We start from the raw sequence: 21,050 nt of genomic DNA, 5'->3' as shown, positions 1-21,050 counted from the left end.
CACAGACCCATAGGGACCCCATGGATACCCCACAATCCAACAGCCAACCCATGGCTTTGTAAGAACCCCATGAGCACCCCACAAAACTAAGGGTGCCCCAGATACCTCCCAATCCTATGGACATCCCACAGCCCCACAGGGACGCCATCGACACCCCACAATCCTACAGGCACCCCATAGCTTCGTGGGAACCCCATGAGCATCCCACAGCTGTGAGAGTGAGTGCCCTTGGATGCCCCACAGCCCTATGGGGACCCCATGCGCATCCCATAATCCTATCATCACCCCATAAATCCACTGATACCCCACAGTCCCACAGGGATACCCCAAATCCCTAAGGAAATCCTATGGACACCCCAAAGCCCTGTGGGTACCTCTGGGCTCCCCCAGGCCCAGAAACCCCAAACAACAAAACTTTTTTTTTTTTTTTTAATATTTCTTCACTTTACAGGGTTACAATTGTCTTAAATATTCTGACGTTTAAATACAATCTGTATAATAATGTTATTATAAAATGTAAACTTTCAGTGTTTTTTAAGTTTATTTTCTCTTTTTTTTTTTAAATTTTTAATTTTTTTTTTAATAATAATCAAAAAGTCTCAATACCTGAATGTTTTGCAAAACTGAAATCTTTCACCGGGGCCCCGGGTGCGCCCGAGGCCGCCGCGCTCAGAGGTAGAATGTGGTTTATTTTTTTATTCCTTTTTTTTCTTTTTTTTTGTCTTTTGTGGTTTTTTTCTTTTCTCATTTTCCTTTTTTACCTGAGTTAAGATATGCAATGTTGGGGGGAGGGGGGCGGCTGCAGCTGGGGCCGCTCCTTTAGTTTAATTTGCTTTCCAAAACCCCCCCCAAAAAACTGATTTAGGCTCTTCTTTATTATTTTTAAATCGATATGCAAAAAAGAAAAATAAAGTGGAAAGTCACCCGCTCTCAAAAACAAAAATAAAGGGGGGCAGGGAAAGGAGGGGAGGGAAAATAATTAAAAAAAAAAAAAACCCAAAACAACCCAAAATAGTGACTGTACAATGCAAAAAATCACTAAGAAAATCTAAGCCCGCCCTGGGCATGAAAATTCCCCCTTGGAATTTCTCCTTACGGGGAGCTGGGCTGGACCCCAACAGCAGCAGGAGCTGGACGGACCCTCCCAGGCCCCCCCAAAAAGGGTCCACGAAGCCACCAAGACCCCCCCCCCCCACGGAGCCACCAAGGGGATTCCAGCACGGAAAAAATACCAGCTGAAAACAACAAAAAAACCAGCTGGAAAAACCCCAAATCCCCTGAGATCGCCACTTCCCCGAGTGAAATTAAAAACAAAGGTGGGGGGGAGGGAGGTCCCACCAACCTGGACCCCCCCCGGGGGCACCTGGGGAAGGGGAAAAACCCTGTGCTCCAGGTGGGAACCTGAGAATGGAGATACCGAGGGGGGTGAGGGGGTTTCGGTATCAGGTTGGATTGTGTCTCACGCAGATGTGGGTGAATTTTTCTTTTTTTGGGGGGGGAAAGTAAAAAAAAAAACAAACCCAGAGATGGTGAGGTTTAAAAGAAATCCTCAGGTCCTTCGGGTTCTCCGTGAGCTCCGGAGCGTCCTGCAGCTCTGAGCATCCCCATCCTCTGGATCCTGCTTGTTTTTGGAGGAAATAAGCCCAAACTGGCTTTAAACAGTAGTTTTATGCAGGGGGAGGAATAAAAAAAAAGTAGGATTTGCCGGTGGGGGAAGGAGCAGAGCTGGACCCAGCCACCGATAAGAAGAGGAGAAAGGAGATTCCAACTTTTTTCCAAGCTCCCATTTTCCCTGATGAAGACTAATATATATCATTTGCATGTTAAAAGTTTGATTCTTTTTTTTTTTTTTTTAGAGAATAAAATAGAAGCTATTTACAACAAAACAATCAAAAACAACTTCTTAAAATCCTGCAGAGAGTGGAGTTCCCAAAACAAAGGAGGGAAAAGGATGGAAATGAATAAAATATCTCCCTATTTCCAAATTTTTTCAGGATTTTTGTTTTTTTTTTTTTCTTTTTCCTTTAGAATTCCGGGGGGTTTCGCTAGAGCTCGCGTCAGCAGGCGTCCGTGCGTCTGTCTGGAGGTAACACGAGTTAAAAAATAATAATAATTATAATAATAATAATAATAAATGTACAGTGCAAAGTGTGATGTGAGTGAGGTAAACGGTCCCGGAGCGGCGCAGCCGGACAGCCGGCGGCTCCGGCAAAACCCCCCGGGCTAAAGCTTTTCTGCCTGGAAAAGGAAAATCCAACAACACGAGAACAAGGGCAGAGTCCATCGAGACCCTGACGGGACCCCGGAGAAACCCTGGCAAGACCTCGGGTGAGACCCTTGGTGAGACCCAGGCGAGATCTCAGTGAAACCCTGGTGAGATCCCGGTGAAATCCTGTTGAGACCCCAGAGAGACCCTGGCAAGACCTCGGGCGAGACCCCAGAAGACCCCGGTGACCCCCGGTGCGACCCTGTCCCCCCACGGCCGCCGGTGCCGTGAGGGGCCCGAGGCTCCGGGGCGTTAAGGCGAAGCGCTGTTGGAGGTAGAGCTGGGGGGCACGGCCAGGCCGGCCGGGGCAGGGGGCACGTTCCCACCACCGCCACCGCCGCTCCCCACCCCGCTGCCGCCGCTGCTCCGGCTGCTGCCGCCGTTGCCTTTGCTGTAGGCAGAGGAGGAGGAGGAGGAAGAGGAGGAGGAAGGGCCGGGCGTCTGGGCGAACAGCACACCTGGGGAGAGAGAGCAAAGCTGAGGGTGCTGTGGCCGTGCCACGGAACAGGGTGGAGGACAGCGGGAGTGTGGCCCAGGGCAGCCCCCACCCACGGCAGTGGGGCCTGGGGGAGCCCCTCACCTGTGTAGACGATCCCGTTGATCTCCACGGACATGCTGATGCTGTTGGTGCCGTTGCTGCTGGCGGCAGCGGCGTCCGGGCGGTTCTCTGCCGGGGAGAGCCGCGTTACGGAGCCCGTCGGGGCCGGGAGCTCGGCCGGGGCGGGCGGCCGGGGCCGGCACTGACCTGGCGAGCGCGTGCCCTGGCTGTTGATGCGGATGCTCATGGGCAGCTGGGCCGTCATGGCCAGGAGGTTCTGCTGCAGCGCCCGCTGCATCAGCCGCTGCTGCTCGTCCGTCACTAGCGCCAGCTTCTTCTCCGGGGGCTCCCCCGACTCCAGCTTCTCCCGCAGCTGCTCCAGCGCCGCGGCCTGGGCGGCCGCTGCCACCTGCACCGCGGCCGCCTGCGCCGCCACCACCGGGTGCCCGGCCAGGGAGACCGGGAGCCGGCTGGGCATGGAGATGGGGATGGGAGAGTCCTCCTCTGCCGGGGGAGCAGGTGTCAGGGATAGGGGCACAAGGGTAGGTGAGCGCCACCACCCCAGGGTGTCCCTGACCCTGGCACAACAGTTTGATGCCCTGCCCTCCCTCCAAAGTTCAGAGATGGGTGATTGGAATCAGGGTCCCCGGGCTGAGTCCTGGAGCCCAAGGAGGGGAGAGGAGCATCACCCCCCCCAGCCCACTTCCCCAGCTCTCCCTGTTATTCCCAGAGCCAGGAGGGGGCTCAGCTTGCAACCAGACCCCGTGGCAGCTGGACCCTGCAGCAGCCTGGAGCAGGCACACCCCAGAACAATCATTACCTTTCTTGATCTTCTTGCCCGGCGTGATGGCCCCGCCGTTGGTGGCTGACGCCAGCCCCAGCGCCGGCACTGGCAGCTTGGGCGAGGAGAGGAGGCTGTGGGTGCCGCCGGGCGAGTAGGCAAAGAGGGAGCTGCCGAAGCCCTGCCGACGGCCCTCCCGCCGGTTGCTGTCGATGGCCGCCTGCAGCTCGTTGGGGTTGCTCAGCCCACGCTTCTCACACTCATAGGGGTACAGGTACTTCATGTACCTGCGGCCAGACGGGACGCAGGTGGGGATGGTGTGAGGGTGAAGCAGTGGCTGGGCACCCTTTCCCGTGGGCCACTCCATTGCTCCCTCCCCACTGCTCCCACACAGGGCTGTGCTGAGCCCCTGTCCCCTGCACAGGGCAGAGGGACCCCCGAGGACTCGTCCCTCTCCCCTCCCCTCCGAGCCCCCACTCACTGGGTGCGCAGGGTGAAGGCCGCGCTGGTGATGGAGGTGGGCAGGCTCAGCCCCTTGGTGATCTCCCGCCACAGCTTCTTGTTGATGACCTCCACCAGACCCCCCTTCTCGGTCACCAGCGTGTACAGCATGTACAGGTCCAGCACCTGCTTGGCCATGATGGGGATCCGGTTCACGGGGGTCCCTGGGGAGCGGCGGGAGGAGAGAGCGGGTCTGGGGTGCTGCTTTCTTACCCGATGAGGGGGTGCAGCTGCCAAGACCCCTGCGGCGCAGTGAAGGGGCTGGGGGGCTCCTGCTCCTCCCTCCCCTTCCACCATCCCCTTCTTCCCCCCGGCCCCTCCCGCTGAGATCAGCCCCGAACAAAGGAAACAGAAACTCGCAGTTTCCAGCCACAGCCCCGCCGTGGCCGAGCCGGTTCCTCGGGCTGAGCCGGCACCCGGCAACACGAGTTATTTATAACGGGGGCGGCACAATCCGGCTGTGAGGGTCTCTTATGAGCTGGGGGCGGCTCATCCTTCCAGTATGAGGAGGGGGTTGGCAGCACCTGCTCCCTCATCGGGGTCCCCCTCCCAGCCCTGTGTTGAGAGGGCTCTGGGGGACCCCAAAGGATGCAGGTGGGGTGACCCCAGGAGATGCAGGTGGGGGGACTGTAGATGACACAGTCAGGGGAGACCCCAGGGGACACAGCCAGGGGATGGGACAGAGCCAGGGGAACCCTGGGGGACCCAGCCAGCAGCCCGAGCCCCCCTGCACAGGCACACGTGCCTTCCCACAGTACTGTCTGACAAAGGGCTGGAGCCAGCCCTGTGTCAGCACTTCCAGAGCTGTTTTCCACGCAGGAACCAGACCCTCGAACAGAAGCACGCTTGGCTTTCAGCCCTTCCAACCCCTGGCCCCTCACCGTGGCCTCTCCCTGGGCAGAGAGAGGGCACAGCAAGGGGCTTTCCCCCCTGCAATAACCTATGGCATGGGCAGAGGGGGTGCACAGCCAGGGAGGGGTGTTGTGTGGGGAGGGGCTACAGGTCTGGGTGGGATGGGTGAAAGGAGGGGGGCCAGGGGGGGCCACAGGCACTGGATCCAGCCCAGCAGGTTTGACCCCGCTGTGCTGAGGGGTTAAAGATTAACCAGCAGCTCAGCCAGAGCAGTGACCTCGAGGCACTAATGAGGGGCAAGGAAATGAGCCCCTGGCCCTGGGGGGGCTGCAAGGTGGGTGTGGTGGATCAGGGTGGGCACAGAGTGGGCATAGGGTGGGCACACAGCTGGGGACTCACCTCGCTTCTGCATGAAGCTGAAGAGGTCGTCCAGGAACTCTTTCCTCCTGGGGTCACCATCCAGCTCGTACAGCTGCATAAGGAGAAGAGAGAGATGCTCAGAAACCCCCTTAACCTGTGTGTCCCCCCACCTGAGACCCCCGACTTCCACTGCAGCAGCTGTGTGGCTAAAAGACGCCAAATGGCTTGAGGGTCCCTGTATGGTTCCAGGGGGTTCCTGCAGCTTGGGCTGACCTTTGCCTGTGTCCCACTGTGCCATTCCCTGCCCGCCCCGCTCGGAGCTCAGCTCCAGGATGCCGGTACTGGGATCACGGCTGGTGTGGCTCCCAGGCTGCCAACACTGTGCTCAGCCCTTGCTCCTCCCGGGAACGCTGATCCCGGTTATTTTTAGCATCCACTGCCTGCTCAGCACAGCAACGTTTCAGCATGGTCCCTCCACGCTCTGGGTGCCACAGAGAGCCACGGCCAGGAGCCAGTGGCGGGAGCCAGTGCCTCATGTGGCTTGACATGAGCTTGTGTGCCATGGCCCTGCAGGGACATGTCCTACACTGGGGAAGGCAGAGCTGGGCCAGGCTCTGACATGCTCACCTCAATCACCAGCTCTGCTTGGGGCACCTCCAGCCAGGACCCCCCACCCCGCCAGCCCGGCACATTCCTGCCTGATTTATGGCGCAGGATCGGCTGGTTGGAGCGCCCGGCATGCCAGAGGCACACACCACACCACGCCACGCCACGCGGCCTCTCCTGAAGCCCAGCGCTGTTTCTGCCTGGAGGCTGGTGGATAATCCCCCCCCATCCCGGGAAGGGTGTTGGAACAGGGGCTGTGGGGGCAGGCATTGCCCAGACACACCAAGAGGAGTGGCCGCCACAGCTCCGCTTTTATTAATGACAGCTCTGAACAACTGCCACTGGGGCCGGGAGGGGCCTATAAATACCCCCCCATAACACGCCAGGCACGCACTGCGCGGCCACCGCTGCCGGTCACTGGGTCACTGACGTGCCCACTCCCTCCACGGCTACGCCTTGTGGCACCAGGACTGTGGGCAGGTGGACGGGTGGGCATCGTCCTGGCTGTAAGTGAGGGGCTTGAGCCCCCTCCTCCTGCAGCCCCGCAGGGAGGATCCGGATCTCGCAGGGCCGGACTCGCCCGCCGGCACCGATCAAAGGGATCAATGGGGCCGCATGATAAGCGGGGCCATAAACTCCCCCAGTTCCCCTGGGAAACTCGACAGGCTTGACCAGCCCCTTGCACACCCCCAGGGCAAGGGCAGGAGCCACCAGCACCACAGGCAGAGACCCTCAAAGCCCCTCTCCCACTCCTGGGCCCCGACAAGGAGTCTGGTGTGGGAGTGGTGTGGGGGGAGTGAGCCATGGCACAGCAGCATCGCCGTGATTTTTGGGGCTGAGCTGCACTGGGCTACTTGTGCCAGCTGAGGGATGTTGGGCCGGCGCCAATCCAGCCTCCCCCGTTTCCTTGAGCAGCTCCAAAAGCCACACACACAGAGAAAGGGCTTCCCCGGCACCCAATCCTGCGGGGTGCGGAGCCATCCTGGGGAAGTGCCAAACATGCTGGTTCATCCACTGCCAAGACCCTCGGGGTCATGATCCCCCCCGCCCTGGGCTCAGTCCCGAGGGGAATGGACGCGTTTAAGAGGATGAAAGAAAATTAACCGTCAGCTGAGGAGAGTGTGGCCGGCCAGGACAGGGGGATTAGTGGCCGCGGCGGGCGGCTGCCCCGTGTGTCGGCCTTCCACCAGCCCCGGTGGTCCCATGCCAGGCTCAGCTGGCTGCAGCCACTCTCACCCCTGCCCAACTGGGATGAAGCCATGGGGGTCCCAGGGATGGTGGGCAGAGGGATCCCCGTTCTTGCCCGGTGACCTCACAGCCCTGCCAGCAACACCCGCCACGGCTGCCGGGCAAAGGATGTTGCACAAGCTGCTGCTGACGGTTACCGGTGAGACTTCGACAGCTTCGCTGCACTTGGCAGTTGCTTACTTGACCACTGCAGTGCCAAGCAGAGAAACAGGTCCCCTTGGGACCCCCCAAACCCTGGCTTAGCCTTGCCACTGCCAGCAGAACCAACTGCCAGAGATTGGCACCTGCCCAAGGTGCTCATCCGGCAGCACCGTGGGGCGAGGGCATGCCCAGCCACGGCCAGGACATGCCTGGTGTGCATGCACTGTGGTGTGTGACAGAGTGGCATTTGCCAAGCTGCCCCTGTCTTCCCTTACCACCCCTGCTCCCCCTCGCCCCTGAGCACAGGCAGGACACTAAAGGGGACAGAGACGAGTGACTCCCAGCAGCCCCTCGCAGGATTTCCTTGCATTGACGCCATCCGCAGCCAACGGCAAAGCAGCCGGCGCCCCGTGAGCCCCAACGGCAGCGCAGGACAGCTGGGACAGCAGGGCTCCAAATGCAAATTGAGGAACAGAAACGTTCTGGTTTCGGCAATGTGCGAAACTCAGTGCGCAGCTGAGCTTGGCACAGTCTGGCAGCTGCTGGCACTGCTGCACCGAAATCAGCAGGTGCTGAGTCTTGTGCCTGCTTGGTGCTGATCCCTGCCCCGTGTTCGTGCCCTGCCTCCTGCTCACAACCCTGGTTTCTGCTCGGCTCAAAGCCAGTTCCTCGCAGGGACATGCAGCGTCTCAGTGCAAAGGTACCGGCGGGCAGGAGCCACAGGCAAGGCCACCCTGTGCCACTGAGTCAATACATTTATGTTTCGTAATTAGGGAAGTGGAAACGACTTAATCCATAACGCAGCTGCCCCAGGAATATCCTCTTACCATGGGGTCTCCATGGCAGGGTGCAGTGCCAGGGAATGCGGCGGCACAGCCACCCCAGCCTGGCTGGGGGCAGCAGGAGATGCCCACCACCTCCCTGAGAGTCCCCTGGGCTGGGGGATCTGACTCCATGCACCCAGTGCTCCCAGTGCTGACCCCCCCCAGGGTGAATGCTTGATGCCAGTGGAAGGGCCGGCTCTGGCCACAGTGTCCGGTCCACCTGGCCGCAGCGCAGCCCCCTCGGCCCCAGCCCCCGGCCGGCTGAGGACACGGAGCCAGATGGCCGTTGCCAGCAGATCTATAATTAAGTGGAGGAGGAATTAGGCAGGAGGTGGGCGGGTGGCCCTGACCCCGGCCCAGCGCCCCGGCAGGATGCCGGCCCGGCGTTTGGTGTGGATGACCGGATTAATGTTTCAAACCAGATTACAGGAAAATCCCAACCCTATGGCTTTCAAAGGGCGGGCGGGAGGCGGCCCCTTGGCAATGCCAGGAATGCGGGAGAGCCCTCGGCACGGGCGCGGTGTGTGCCGGGGGTCCGACCTCCCCCCGAGCTGAGGCAAGGGGCGAAATTACAAGCAGGAGGAGAAGCGCCATTTCATAAGGCTCCGGGAATGCCGGGGGTCATGCTGGTGCCAGGCAAATCCCCCCTTCGGCAGGAGTCCCTGGTCCCTTGTCTGCCCCATGAGGCGTCATGGAGGAGTCCGTGTCCCTGCATCCCGCGGCCGAGTTAAAAACACCTCCCCTTCCCCCCACTCGGTTCCGGGTTTTCAGGCCTCGGGGATTAATTTTCAAGTTTCTTTTCCATCGCCAGGAAGTGGCAACACTCTCGGTTTTCCTCCTTCTCTCCAAAACCGGTTTGGGACGTGCACACCGTGACATGAGCCGGGACTAGGGACAAGACCCAAAGGCCAGTGCAGCAGGGATGGGGGCTGCTGTCAGCCTCCACCTTCCAGAGGCTAAACTCCCCCAAATTCCTGTATTTAAGGAAAAAACACAACGCAGGCAGCGGCGGGGAGAGCCCACCCTGTCTCGGCAGGTAGCAGGACCAGCGGTGACACGCTGAGAGGGACTACTTCTCTCCTTTTCTTTCCTTCCTTCCTCTGGCAGCCCCCGGGGATGCATCCCTTTGTCCCGCGGACAGCCGAGGGGCCACGCTGGGCTGGGGAAGAGCCCGCGCACACTAACGAGTTCTTTAACGAAGAATAAACACATTTATGGCGCGTTTCCCGTCCCACTCCCAGCCCATACACAGCCCCCGGCCTCTGGCACGCCGGGACTCGCAGTGGGGTCGGAGAGGGCACTTATTCAGAAAAAGAAAGTAATTTGTAAAAACCAGAGCCAAGGATTGCGAGGGCCCCGGGCCGCGGCGTTTCGGAGGCGCTGGGGACGTGATTTCCAGTAAGGCGATGGCTGACTCAGGGCTGGGGGTGCCCGAGGCCGCAGCCCCTCTCCGGACTCGGCCCCCCCGGCGTGGGGTGCAGGGTTTGCTGGGGCCAATCCCTCCCGGTGAAGGGCAAAGGGAGCGTCCAGCCCCGGAGCAGATTCCTATGTAGATAAAGCGCTCGGCTTAGGTACAGGTCACCCCTGGCTGTCCCCATCCCTAATCCCCTGCGAGCCCCCCAGGGCACAGCCCTCCGTGGGAAGGGGGTGCTGGGGGCAGGGACGTGTGTGCCCCCTCCCCGAAATCTCCCAACACCTTGCTCGTGGGGGATGTGCTGGCGGGAGCCTCGCCCACATGGCCAGGGCCGGTGGTGACTCCACTGACCGGCCCGGCGGGATTCCTGCCGCCGGAGCATGGCTGGGCTGGGGGGCCGCTTCCGCGGGGGCAGCTGGGGAGGGGGCCCGGGAGCTTCCCGTCGGTACCATTGTTCACGCCAGTTCCCAGCATTGTCCCCTCGGCGGGGGACACGGCCCGACCGCAGGTGCCTCTTTGCACCAGCGCCTCCTCCTCGGACCGGAGGACCCGGTGGGTAAAGGAGCCATCAGCGCTCCCGTGGCTCGGTGACAAACCCAGTCCCGATCCCCCGCCATCGGCCCGCGAGTCTGGGGGACCCTGAGACCACCCGGACCCCCGGTGCCCAGCTCCTCCCCACCCAGGCTTGGGAAGGAGCCATGTGGGTGACCCTGGGGGTACGCGGGCGGTGTCACGGCTCGGCGGGTGTCACGGCACGGCGGGTGTCCCCCGAGCGGCGGAGGGGACGCTGAATGGGCGAATTAGTCACCGTTTAACCTCCCTGACCCCCCCATTGTCCGTTCACTGTCGGCCGCCCTCCCCACCACGGCACGGGCCGCTGTGCCCAGCCAGCCGGCAGCTCCCAGGATCCGTGTCCCTGCCGCGGGCCGGGCTGACGCCGGCTCCGGGGACACCGGCTGTGCCGCTGCCGTTTGCTCCCTTCCCGCAGAGGAGGAAGCGATTCCTGCTGCCGTGGCGTTTCCAATGGCAGCTCGCTGCTGGGCGGCAGCGTGCCGGGCTCTGGCTGCAATCAAAAGTGGTTCCTTGTCTGAATGCAGACATGGTGTGGCACAGGCTGGTGAGGGGTCACGGAGGGGGAACTGGGGTGCTGGGGCTGCTCCCTCGGCTGGGGCAAGCTGCTGGCTGGATGGGAGCCAGCCCGGCAGTGGCAGCTTTCCCGGCTCTTGCCGTGTGCATGCTGGTGCATGCCCTTGACACATGCTTGCTATCACACCGGACCTTGTACAAATATTAATCCAGTGGAGTCAGGCGCTGTTGAGAAAGCTCGTTCAGTGAAGGACACCAGGCGAGCTCCTGCCATCAGACAGACCCAGAGAGGGCAGCTGAGAACAAGCTATGCAGTACTGAGCTGGGGAAATGCAGCCAGAGCAGCCAGCTCAAACTCTCTGGGCACCTAGTGAGCTCCCAGTTTGGGCTGCCCCTTCTGTGTGACTCCCAAGCCTCCCAGGGTGAAGCCCCTAAGGGCTGGAGGGCCAAGACCCTCATTTAGGACCTGACCCGGGTGCCGTGGCAGCAGCGGCAGCAGCGAGGCCTGGAAGCCAAGACGGGGGTTTAAATTCCACCATATGTAAATGATCGTCTTAGAAGGGGATCGCGGTAAGCCCCGGCAGATGAGTCACCGGGGCTTCCACCGCCCGCTGGGATTTGGCTAATTGCAAATCTGTTCCTGAAATGCGAGGTCCTGCACCTCTGCCCTCCGTCGGCACCGAGGTGGGGGTCCCAGGGGTCCCGTGAGCAGGGCCAGGGTGCATGGAACGCGTGGGAACCCCACCGCGGAGCCGCTGGAGGAGCTGGAAGGGGTCCAGCAGCCGCAGATGGGGTTGACAGGAGCCAGCTGTGGGCTGTCAGCCCCGGGAACCATCACCGCTGAGCTGCTCTAGCACCGCCGAAACCTCATGGTTTCCTTACACTGAGAGGAAGGAGTGGTGATGGGCACGGTGATAGCACCAAGAGTGACAGACGCCATCCCACTGTGGCACCTGAGCAGGTGGCAGTGTGGGACAGCATGTCCCAGGTGCTGGAACCTCCAAAATCAGGCACTGGTGCCCAAGTTGGAGGTTCCACAGTGGATGTGGGCAGATGGGGAAACGGAGGCAGGAGGTGAAGCCCTTTGCTGAAGGGGTTTAGGGCTGGCACCTGCCTGGGTGCTCCTACTGCCACCTGCACCAGGGTGAGACCCCGAGCCAGCTGCTGTGGGGGACAGGGAAGCCCTTTCCCAAAGGACTGCTGCCACAGACGTGACACGGCCACACCCTCCCCGTGTGGGACACGTGGGGAGCAGGGGACTCTCCTCAGGGGTGAGCCCCAGCCTCCAGCAACCCCAGTGCAGGGTGGATTATCCCAAACTCCAGCCAGAGCGGGAACCCAGGCACAGGCAGATTAAGTGACCGATGGGAAGGGTCAGGGAGCGGGTCAGGAGCTGCACCCTGAGCCCCCAGTTTGGCCGCCCCAGGGGTTCAAAGCAGGGGGCCCCCTTGGCCCCAAACCACCCCCCGCCCTGGCCCCCGATTGCAGCACGTCCGGCTGGGCCCTGGGACCAGCTGCCATTTCTCCTGTGGTTGGGCCAGAAATAGGGTGATGGAGCAACGCTGCCCTTGCCCAACGCTGCGGTGGGGGCAGGGGGCTCTGCTGACAAAGGCCCCGCTCCCTGCGCCGCTCTTTTCTTTTTTTTTTTTTTTTTTTTTTTCCTTTTAAATAAACCCTGTTAGTTCAGCTGTGCCGAAAGGGGAGGCGGCCGCCACCTCCGCAGCCCTTGAGTCAGCCTGGGGGGCTGGGGCGTGGAGGGAACAGGGCTCTGGGGGGGCCAGGGGTGGGGGGAAATGAGGCTCTGAGGGGGGGTCGAGGCACGGGGGAAATGGGGCTTTGGGGGGACACAAGCAGGTGATGATGCCTGGCTGTGGGGAGCCTACCCAGGTCCCAAGACAAGGGGTGTCGGGGGCATGGTCCAGCTGAGTGAAGGCACTGGCTGGGTACCCGGAGCAGGAAGGATGTGTCCCCTGTCCCCTGAGTCTTGTTTGGAAAAATGGCTTCATGGGTGCCCAGATGCCGGGACCAGCACCTGTGAGCACCCAGGCGTCTGGCTGGGGGAGGCACTCGGCAGTTAAGCCGCTCTCGCCGAGAAGTCCCTGACCTCTGGCCAGGGATCTGGTGGGATTACAGCCCCGGGAATGCTCCCTGAGCACTATGAGCCAATTACTGTGCTGGATCCCCGGCTGGGAGCACCCCTCGGCAGGCCAGGCAGTGGTGCAGGGTGAGAGGGGCGATGGCTGAGTGTGGGGTGAGGGGGAAGGACACAGCCCTTTTCCCGGGAGGGGTCCACTGGTGACTCCCCCACTGCCCCCAAAGTCCTGTCCTGCTCAGGTCCTCTCTTGCCCGCGTTATCTGCTGCTGGCCTGGCCAGGCACTGCAATCACCTCCCTGACACAGCAGCGCCCAACCGGGGGCCCCAGGGCACTCCCCCTTATCTGGGAGCCAAACTGCCTCTGGGTGGGGGGCAGTGGCCCCTGGCCGTGTGATGACACTCGGGTCCCCCTTCCCCGTGCAGGGGCCCCCTCGCCCTCCCCGGGGGCGGCTCATCCGCTCGGCTGGCTAATGCAATAAAGCTCTAATCAATATTTTAAAGAAAGTAAATGGACCCTCCCGCCCTCGTTAAGAGGCCACGGGGCCCCTGCTCAGGCCCCACGCCCCCAGCTGGCTTCAGGCTTTGAAAAGGAGAATAATCCACGGGAGAAAGGGGTTCAGAGGGGATCCCCCACACCTTAACCAGCTCCTGGGGATTCAGAGGACGTATGGGCTTCTCTGCTCCTCCAGACCCTCCTGGAAAATCGCAGATCCACCAGCCATGTGTGCAGGGCTGGTCTGGGCGGAGGGGGGGTCCGGTTTCACCCACCCCCGCAGCCCTGCCGAGGTCGCAGAGTTGCTTTCGGTTTATTTTTCCCCCCCCACTGCACTTTGAAACGCCGTATCTCGGGGTGCGCTGCACTGCCTGAGATAAGGGCTGAGGTTTTTGCGCCCGTGCGCCACCGGCATGGCTCAGATGTCCCCAACACAAGAAACCTCTTGCCCTACTAAAGCACCAGCAGGCCCCAGAAACGCCCCCGGCTGCCACAGCCTCCCACTGGCACTTCTTAAATCCTTCCTGAAGCAAAAACAGGAAGGTTAAACATCAGCCGCTGCAGGACGCTCCAAAAGGGAGCACCCAAAATGGAGAACCCCAGAGGGAGAGCGGTGGCTGCTGCTGCTGCAGCCGGATGAACACAGGGACAGGGATTACTCGAGCTCCTGAGTTGTGGGACAGAGTACTGGTGTGCAGGGTGCCTGTGCCTGAGGGAGCACGAGCAGCACAGGAAACTCCAAAAGAGATAGAGGCCGGAAAACTCCAGCGCCAGGGGCTGCCACTACACCAGGGGCTCCCACTCCCGGTATTAGTGGGGAGCAGCAATAGTAATAATGAAACAGAAAGATCAGAGGAGAGATCTTGGGGAGCAGCAGCAGAAGAGCCCCCACAGTGCTGGGGCACAGAACTCAGAGCAGTTTTACCCTCAACTGGCAGGAGCTTGCTGGATTTTTAGCCCTTTCCCATGGGGAGCCTCTTCCCACCCAGAAAATGCCCCCTTTCCCTCCCACCCCAAGGAGCCACGGTGCCCTCGGCAACTGCTGCCCCCGAGTTCCCCGTTGTGCTGGGGGCTCCTTTGTTCTGCTGCCCGCGCCGGCAGCGCCCGGGTCAGGCTGAGCTGACCTCTGCCTGTGCAGTAGCCGTCCCTGGGGACGGGGAGGTGCCACGCGCCGGCTCCCTAACCTCCCTCACCTCCATAACTCTTCCTCACGCCCTCCCCTTCCTCCTCCCTTGAACTGGGCCCCCTCCTCCTCCCTCCGGCCCCCCACGGCTCAGCCGAGCACCAGTTCACAGGAATCTGTCCCAGATGGGTCAATAAAACCTGGCAGTGGAGGATGGGGGCAGCCCCCGGTTGCCAGGGTTTGGGTGTGCAGACAGGCACGGGGGCTTGGATAGTGGCACTGCCTGGTGAGGACGGTGTTCTCAAGCACAGAGACCCACAGGCCAAGGATACAGGCAACACCAGCACAACCAGAGCTGAATCCGAACTGGATCCGAACTCCCAGCAGGGAGAGCTGGACAGCGAGGGAAGCGTCAGGGCTAGTGGGAGAGCAAGGGTTCTGCCGGTGCTGAGGAGCTCCTTGGCAAAAATAAAAAGGAACCCCAAAAAGCCCATCCCTCACAGAGCAGGCAGGCAGGATACCGGCACAGCCATGCACAGCACCACATCCCTGCTGGCTCACCCATGCAGGGACCCTGCTGTGGCCCTGCATCCCAGAGCTGCCAGGGTTCCCCCTAAGGCGCCTCCGCCCCAGCGAGGAGAGGGGATGGGGTACGGCATCCCCTGCCCCGTGCTGCCCTTGCTGTTTACATTCCTGCTGCTCCTTCCCAGGCCGCGCCAGCTGGGCTGGGATGGAGCCCGGCGGCACGCGCTGGAGGCCGGCCAGGAGGAGCTCCCGGCCAGCACCGGCTGCGCCAGCAACCCCCTGGCCCCGGTCCAGCGGCCGCGATCCAAGCGCGGTCGCACGGGCTGACGTGCCGGGGAAAGCCTCTCCGGGCCCAGCGCGTCGCCTCCGCTCCTCCGCCCACGGAGGCTTTTCAACCCCCTCCGGCTGCTTCCACGATTCACCACTGAGCCGGGCTCTTCCCAGTGACCCCGGGAAGTGATCCGAGGGAGGGGGGGTGCTCAGAGAGAGGGGGCAGAGCTTGGGGGGCAGGGGAAGCGTTAGGAACGGGGCTGGTGTTCCCAAGTGCTGTGGATGTGATAGGGGACCTGGCAGAAGCTATGGCCTGGACCACGGTGCTGACACGCTGACAAACAGGAAGATCAGAGCTGCGGTATCGAAAAGCCTTTTCACAGCTTCGAGTTCATGGCCCTGGCCCCTCGCTCCCCAGTGGCAGGAAGCACAAGAGAGAGAAACCACAAGAAGAGAAGGTGGCTTGGGTGCAGCGGCACGAGGGATGCGCAGGGCAGGAGCATCCCTCCATCCCTACAGCTGGACAGGAGCATCCCTCCATAACCACAGCTGGGCAGTGCCAGGAGGACGGCCACACGCTCCGTGCTTGCTGGTGCTCCCTCTGCCAGCCCTGTTCTGAGCCTGCCCACATCCAGATGTCCCAGCAAATCCCAACATCCCCTTCCCCCATTTCGGAAGGGATGCGACAGCCTCTTGAAGGTGAAGGGGCAGAGGTGGTCGCATCCCTCCTGAAAGGCCACCACGCCCTGGCCACTCCATCTGGGTCCCATCTGCTGCTCCTGGTCCTGCCCCTTCCCCCAGCCCCAAACTCTGCTGTATTTAAACACACATCAAAGGTGCCGAGTGGCCCCCCAGGAGCCCCGGCTGCAGCACGTTTTCTTCTATCACTGAGAGCGGACTGCAGCCAGCTCTGGTGCCGGGAGAGTGGGAACATGCTGGCCTTGTTGCCTGGGGAAGGCAATGAAGGGGGCAGCCAGGTGCTTTCTCCCTGCTTTCACTCTTTTATGGCATTTTGGCAGTGGCAAGGGGGCAGCTCTGCCCCCCACCAAGCATCCATGGGGCCAGAGTTGTCCTGCCAGGCATCACGTCTGTAGTAATGGTGATGGGAGACAGACAGGTTCCCATGGAAAATGGCTTGGGGGGAGTGGAGAAGAGGAAAACCAAGAGAGCCGTCTGATTTGCAAGTTTGGGGTGATGTTGCCATAATTTTCAGCAAGAATCATCCCGGATCCCTGCAGCAAACCCAATCGAACTGTCTGCCTGTGCCAGAACAACCTGGACACAGGATCCACTTGGAGTCACCCAGCCAGGGAGGGGACGAGACTGAGCCCAGCACTAAAACCCCCAAGAAATCCCACATATTCCTAATGACAACAGCAGCTGGATCCAAGAACACTGCTGGGGGCAGCACTGCCAGAGGCATCTCCCCCACGCTCGCAAGGACACACGGGTGCGCAGGAGCAGGGAGAGAGATGGCACAGCAGGGACACGCGTGTCTCGGCGGGCACATACCTGCTTGAACTGCTCCTCATAGGTCCAGTCGCCATGGTCTGGTGCTGGTGGTGGGGGCTGAGCGTGGCCCAGGCCGGGGGGCAGCCGATCCTGTCCTCCTGGCAGCCGTGGTGGCTCCCCCCGGTAGTGCTGGGGTGCTGGGGGTTTGCGGAGCAGCAGGGATCCCGCACCCGCCCGCACCGCCTCTGCTGAGCTGAGCCCTTCCTCTCCCATGTCTTCTTCTTCCTCGTAGTCTTCCTCTTCCTCCTCCTCTTCTTCTTCCTCTTCCTCCTCACCCAGATCCTCTTCAAAGTCATCTTCATCCCATTTACCCTTGCTGGAACCAGGGAAGAGGAGAGGTTTGGTCCCACGCTGGTTCCCAAAGCCCATCCCTCTCTCCTGCCCGCCCCAGAGGCCCTCCCTGGCTGCAGGGCTGGGACCACCCACCCAGCACACAGTGGAGCCCTGGTACAGCCATTGGTGGGGGCAGCTCTGCGGGGCACGGCCAGCCCCTGGTATCCCAGGAGCACCTCCGTTACAGAGCTCTGCCAGATGGCTCCTGGCCTGGCTCTGCCCTGACAGGACGCATGCTGGAGGCAGCCAAGGGTCCTGCATAATTTAACGCCAGCCCGGGGTCCTCTGTCACAGCTCCACGTGGCTGCTGAGCAGAGGTGGGATGTGCCAACCCAGCACGAGGAATCACAGCCACAGAGCCAAGCTGCTGCTCTCAGCACCTCCTGCTCTGACATATCCCAATAGCTCTAATCCACAGTGTGCCCCAAGCTACAGGGTCCCCACAGCCTCCCCAGCAGCACGCTGTGCCCAAACCCACCAGTGTTGTGCCACTTCCCTGCCCCTTCCCCAAACCCACGAGAACTGCCCGAGCACACTCACAGGTCCTCCTCCTCCTCGGAGCCCATCTCCTGCTGGTACCCGCCGCCATCTTCCTCCTCCTCGCCGCGCTCCTCCTCTTCCTCCTCCTCGGAGGCCTGGCTCTCATCCGACAGCCCCGGGCTGGGCGAGTGGCTGAGGCCGGCGGCGGCCGCCCTCATGGCAGCCAGGGCAGCCATCTGTGCCCGCTGGATGTGCGCGCTCTCAGGCTCCGTTCCCTCCTCCGAGGGTGCTGGATCCTGCCCGCGGCCCCGAGCTGGGGTGCTGGCAGGGGGCAGCCCCGGGGGCTGCAAGGGCTGCGCTGGGGGAGATGTGGAGCGCAGTGGCTGCTGCTGCTGCTCCTGCTGCCGCGCTTCCAGCGCCTGCTGCAGCCGTGCGCGCTGCTGCCGCTGCAGGTTCTCCATCACCGCCTGCAGCTTCATGGCTCTGCTGGCGGGCGGGGGGTCCCCGGGGGGCCGGGGGGCGATGCACCCAGGGGGCAGTGCCCGGGGGGCAGCGCCCGGCAGGCTGCCGCGCTCCAGCGGGGCTGGGGGCCAAAGCTGGGCAGCACCGGCGGGGGGCAGCCCTGGAGGGGGCTGCCGAGGGGTGAGGGCAGCGCCGTCGGGGTGTCAGGGCAGGAATTGACACTGGGTCAGGAAAGAAGGATGTGCCCCTTGACCCTTCTCAGGCGTAGCCCGACGTCTCCTTGGCTTGAGGGCTACGACGTGTCGCAGGCTTGGTGCTGCCCGTTGGGACTGGGGTGCTGCTGTTGTAGGTGGAGTGTCCCAGGCAGGCTCCAAAACTCCTCCTCAGGCTCAGCAGGCAGCAGCTGCAGCACGGCGCATCACCCCTTCCCTTGCAGACCTGGAACTTTCTGGGGTGGCAGCCTCAGAGTCCCCTGCTCACGGCCAGTATCCCTAATCCTCAGCCGGGTCAGTGTCTGGCAGGCGTCGGCGCAAACCTGTGGGAGAAGTAGGGCAGAGGGTCAGTGGAGCTGTGGGCAGGAGCTGGTGAGCAGGAAGGAGTTAAAGACAGCACAGGAGCCTCATTAATCTCGAGCTAATGAGATAGGGCGGCTGGGCCTGCTGCTGGAGGGGGAAGGGGCCTGCCAGACCCGATAGCCCTGCCCGGCCCTGCAGGCAGCGGATACCGGTGGACCCGCACCCGCAGATAACAGGCCCTGGGGAGAGATGTCCACTGGGTCCCCCACAGGGGACAAGGCACATTCCCACCAGGGACATATGGCATGGGGAGCACTGGGCTCATCTTGATGGCACTGGGGCGTGCGCAGCACTGGGGTCTGCACTGCACAGTGGAGGGGCCCCAAAGCACCCCGGGGCAGATCCCAGGGGATGGACAGGCAGAGTCATGAAACCCTGGCAAACAGGCTCTGCCAACCGACCCCAGAGCCCCCTTGCTTCCCTTCCCTGGGGGCTGGGGGTCTTTCGAGGCAATGTGAGGCTGTAAGCAGCTCGTCTCTGCTTTGCCCCACTGGAAAACACGGAAGGGATCAGCAAATTACAGCTGGGCCCTGCGGAACCCCCCATGCCCCAGCAGCCTGGTCTGGACCCCTTCTAGCATTGAGCTCCCAAGCCCCGCGGTGGCCAGCAGCCCCCAGGGCCGGCCAACTCCCACTTGTGACCTCGCCTGCACCGAGGGCAGGGAGGGAGCTCACCGCAGCACCGCGGTTGTGCCGTGTTTGGGCAAACCCCGTTTCAGCTGCCCGGGGGCCCGTGCAGCGCACACACGCTGGGACCCTCACGGGGACTGACCATGGGGCCGGAGCCAGGGGCTGCGGGGCCAGGAGAGCCGGCGGCGCACAGGGGCCGGCAGCTACGCCACGATCCCGCGCATTCTGGAAAGAGGAACCTGCTGCCAGTGTGGGCCGGGGCCGCGGACGGTCGGGCGGGAGCCGCTTCCCCCACGCCTCGCCGCGGCAGCATCCGCTCCCGGCCCGGCCGGGCTCTGCTCACGCTATGGACGGACACGTCGCCACCGCCACGGCACCTCAGCAGCCACCGCCTCCACCGGGAGCCAGCAGAGGCGCGGCACAAAACGGGCCAGCACTGCCCGTGCCTCAGTTTCCTCTCCTCTACTCTGACCACCGCTGTCTCGTCCCGACGGAGGAGAGGTCGCGGTAGGGACACTCCCCGCCCCAGAGCAGCCGCTCACCATCCGTGGCCGCGCTCCTGCCCCGCACCGCACCTGAACCCCGTCCCCTGCGCCATCCACGAGCGAACCGGAGCCAGACCGACTCGGGCACGTGCTCCTCGCCGCCGCTGTGGCTCTGCCTGGACACGACTCTCTCAGTGACTCGGTGCCAGCACCAGGTGTGGAGCTGCCTCCTCGAGCACCGCGGGCCGTGGCCGCGCTGGGGCCACGCCGCCACTTCTCTACAGGGAAGCCGGAGTAGTGAGGCCACAGCCAGGCCCCCGTGGCACCCTGGCCCGGCGGCCACGGTGACCTTGAGCCGTGCCCCTTTGTCCCTCCGGCCGCTCGGGGCCACGGGGCCCGGTGCGTCCCCGCCGTGGGGCGGTGACGGGGGTCCCGCGAGGGATTCGGGGCGGCGTCACCCGCGTCCCCGGGGCAGGTGCTCGGGAGCGACAGCGGCTAAAAATAGGCAGCGGGGGTGTGACGGACGGGCCTTTGTGTCACCGACACCGGGGCTGGGCTGGCCGCGGCCGGACACCCCCAGGGCTCCGGGGGTGTCGTGGAGGCTGCGTGAAGAAGAGGAGGAAAAGAAGAGGGAGAACGGGCCCGGTGGGTGCCGTCCCCGGGGACGGACGGGACTAGGGACGCCGCGGGAGGGATCCCCAGGCGGATAGGAGTCCTGTCCCCGAAACCGAGCCCGACTCCGCTCCGGCGGCACGTGGCTCCGGCGGACCTCAGAAGGACCGGGCACGGAGGCGGCGGGGCCCGAATGGGCCCTGGTCCCGCGAACGGGGGGAAACGGCCGCCCCCGACATGGAGAGGCGAGCCCGGGTCGGCCCGGCCTGGCCCCTCCGCCGTCCGGACCCCGGGAGACCGCGGGCCTAGGGGAGGCATAGGGCGGGGCCACGGGGATCTGCTCGGCCCGGACAGCAGCGCCCGGGGAGAACGGAGAGTCAAGGCCGGGAACAGCCGCGGGGGAGGAACCCCAGCCCCGCGTGGGGGAGGCGGCCGGTAACCGGCCGCGGGGGGAGGGGGCGCCGCGCTCCTGCCCAGCACCGGCAGCGGAGGGCCCAGCCCACCTCGGAGAGGCGGCTGGTCCTGGGCTCCGGTCCCTGGCCCCGGTCCCGCCCAGCCCCCGACTCCCGGTCCCGGCCACGGCCGCGGCGGGGGTCCCGTTCTCGGTGCCGATCCCATCCGCAGGACCGGTGCGGCGGCGCGTCCCCCTTACCCGGTGCAGGCCGTGCGCCGCGAAGCCGCATAGCAGCCGCGGCCGCCCGGGGTCGGGCTCGGCGGGGCCGGTGCGCGCGGGGCCCGCGGCGCTGCTCTCCCCGCGGGCGGGCGGGCGGAGGGCGGGCGGCGGGACCCGGCCCCGCCCCGTGCGGCCCCGCCCCGCGCCACCATTGGCCCGCCGTGCC

General features: G+C 63.2%; 1 protein-coding gene across 2 annotated transcripts; it reads right to left on the bottom strand.

Moving 5' to 3' along the window:
• Window positions 1–95: 95 nt before the first annotated feature.
• Window positions 96–20,923, bottom strand: ARID3A (AT-rich interaction domain 3A). Of its 2 annotated transcripts, XM_066205836.1 has the most exons (9): window positions 20,864–20,922; window positions 17,509–18,445; window positions 16,636–16,951; window positions 5,338–5,410; window positions 4,067–4,250; window positions 3,625–3,872; window positions 3,012–3,308; window positions 2,847–2,933; window positions 97–2,724 (listed from the first exon to the last, which is right to left on the bottom strand). In XM_066205836.1, exons 2-9 carry the CDS (start codon window positions 17,925–17,927, stop codon window positions 2,519–2,521), a joined length of 1,830 nt encoding a protein of 609 aa, XP_066061933.1. In that variant the 5' UTR covers window positions 17,928–18,445; window positions 20,864–20,922; the 3' UTR covers window positions 97–2,518. The 2 variants fall into 2 exon arrangements, with proteins under 2 accessions (XP_066061932.1, XP_066061933.1); XM_066205835.1 differs by having other exon boundaries at window positions 96–2,724; window positions 2,847–3,308; window positions 20,864–20,923.
• Window positions 20,924–21,050: the final 127 nt, after the last annotated feature.

The sequence above is a fragment of the Chamaea fasciata genome, unplaced genomic scaffold (genome assembly GCF_029207755.1).
Source record: "Chamaea fasciata isolate MVZ Bird 193981 ecotype frontalis unplaced genomic scaffold, bChaFas1.0.hap1 SCAF_28, whole genome shotgun sequence".
In the NCBI taxonomy this organism is placed as follows: Eukaryota; Metazoa; Chordata; class Aves; order Passeriformes; family Sylviidae; genus Chamaea; species Chamaea fasciata.
This window is presented reverse-complemented; position numbering and strand designations above follow the sequence as displayed.

Coding starts and splice junctions, on each gene's coding strand:
- ARID3A (XM_066205835.1), bottom strand. CDS start 17,927: ATGAAGCTGCAGGCGGTGATGGAGAACCTGCAGCGGCAGCAGCGCGCA. Junction 16,952..17,508: donor TCCGAGGAGGAGGAGGACCT/GTGAGTGTGCTC, acceptor CCCTGGTTCCAG/CAAGGGTAAATGGGATGAAG. Junction 4,251..5,337: donor CAGCTTCATGCAGAAGCGAG/GTGAGTCCCCAG, acceptor GCCGCTCCCCAG/GGACCCCCGTGAACCGGATC.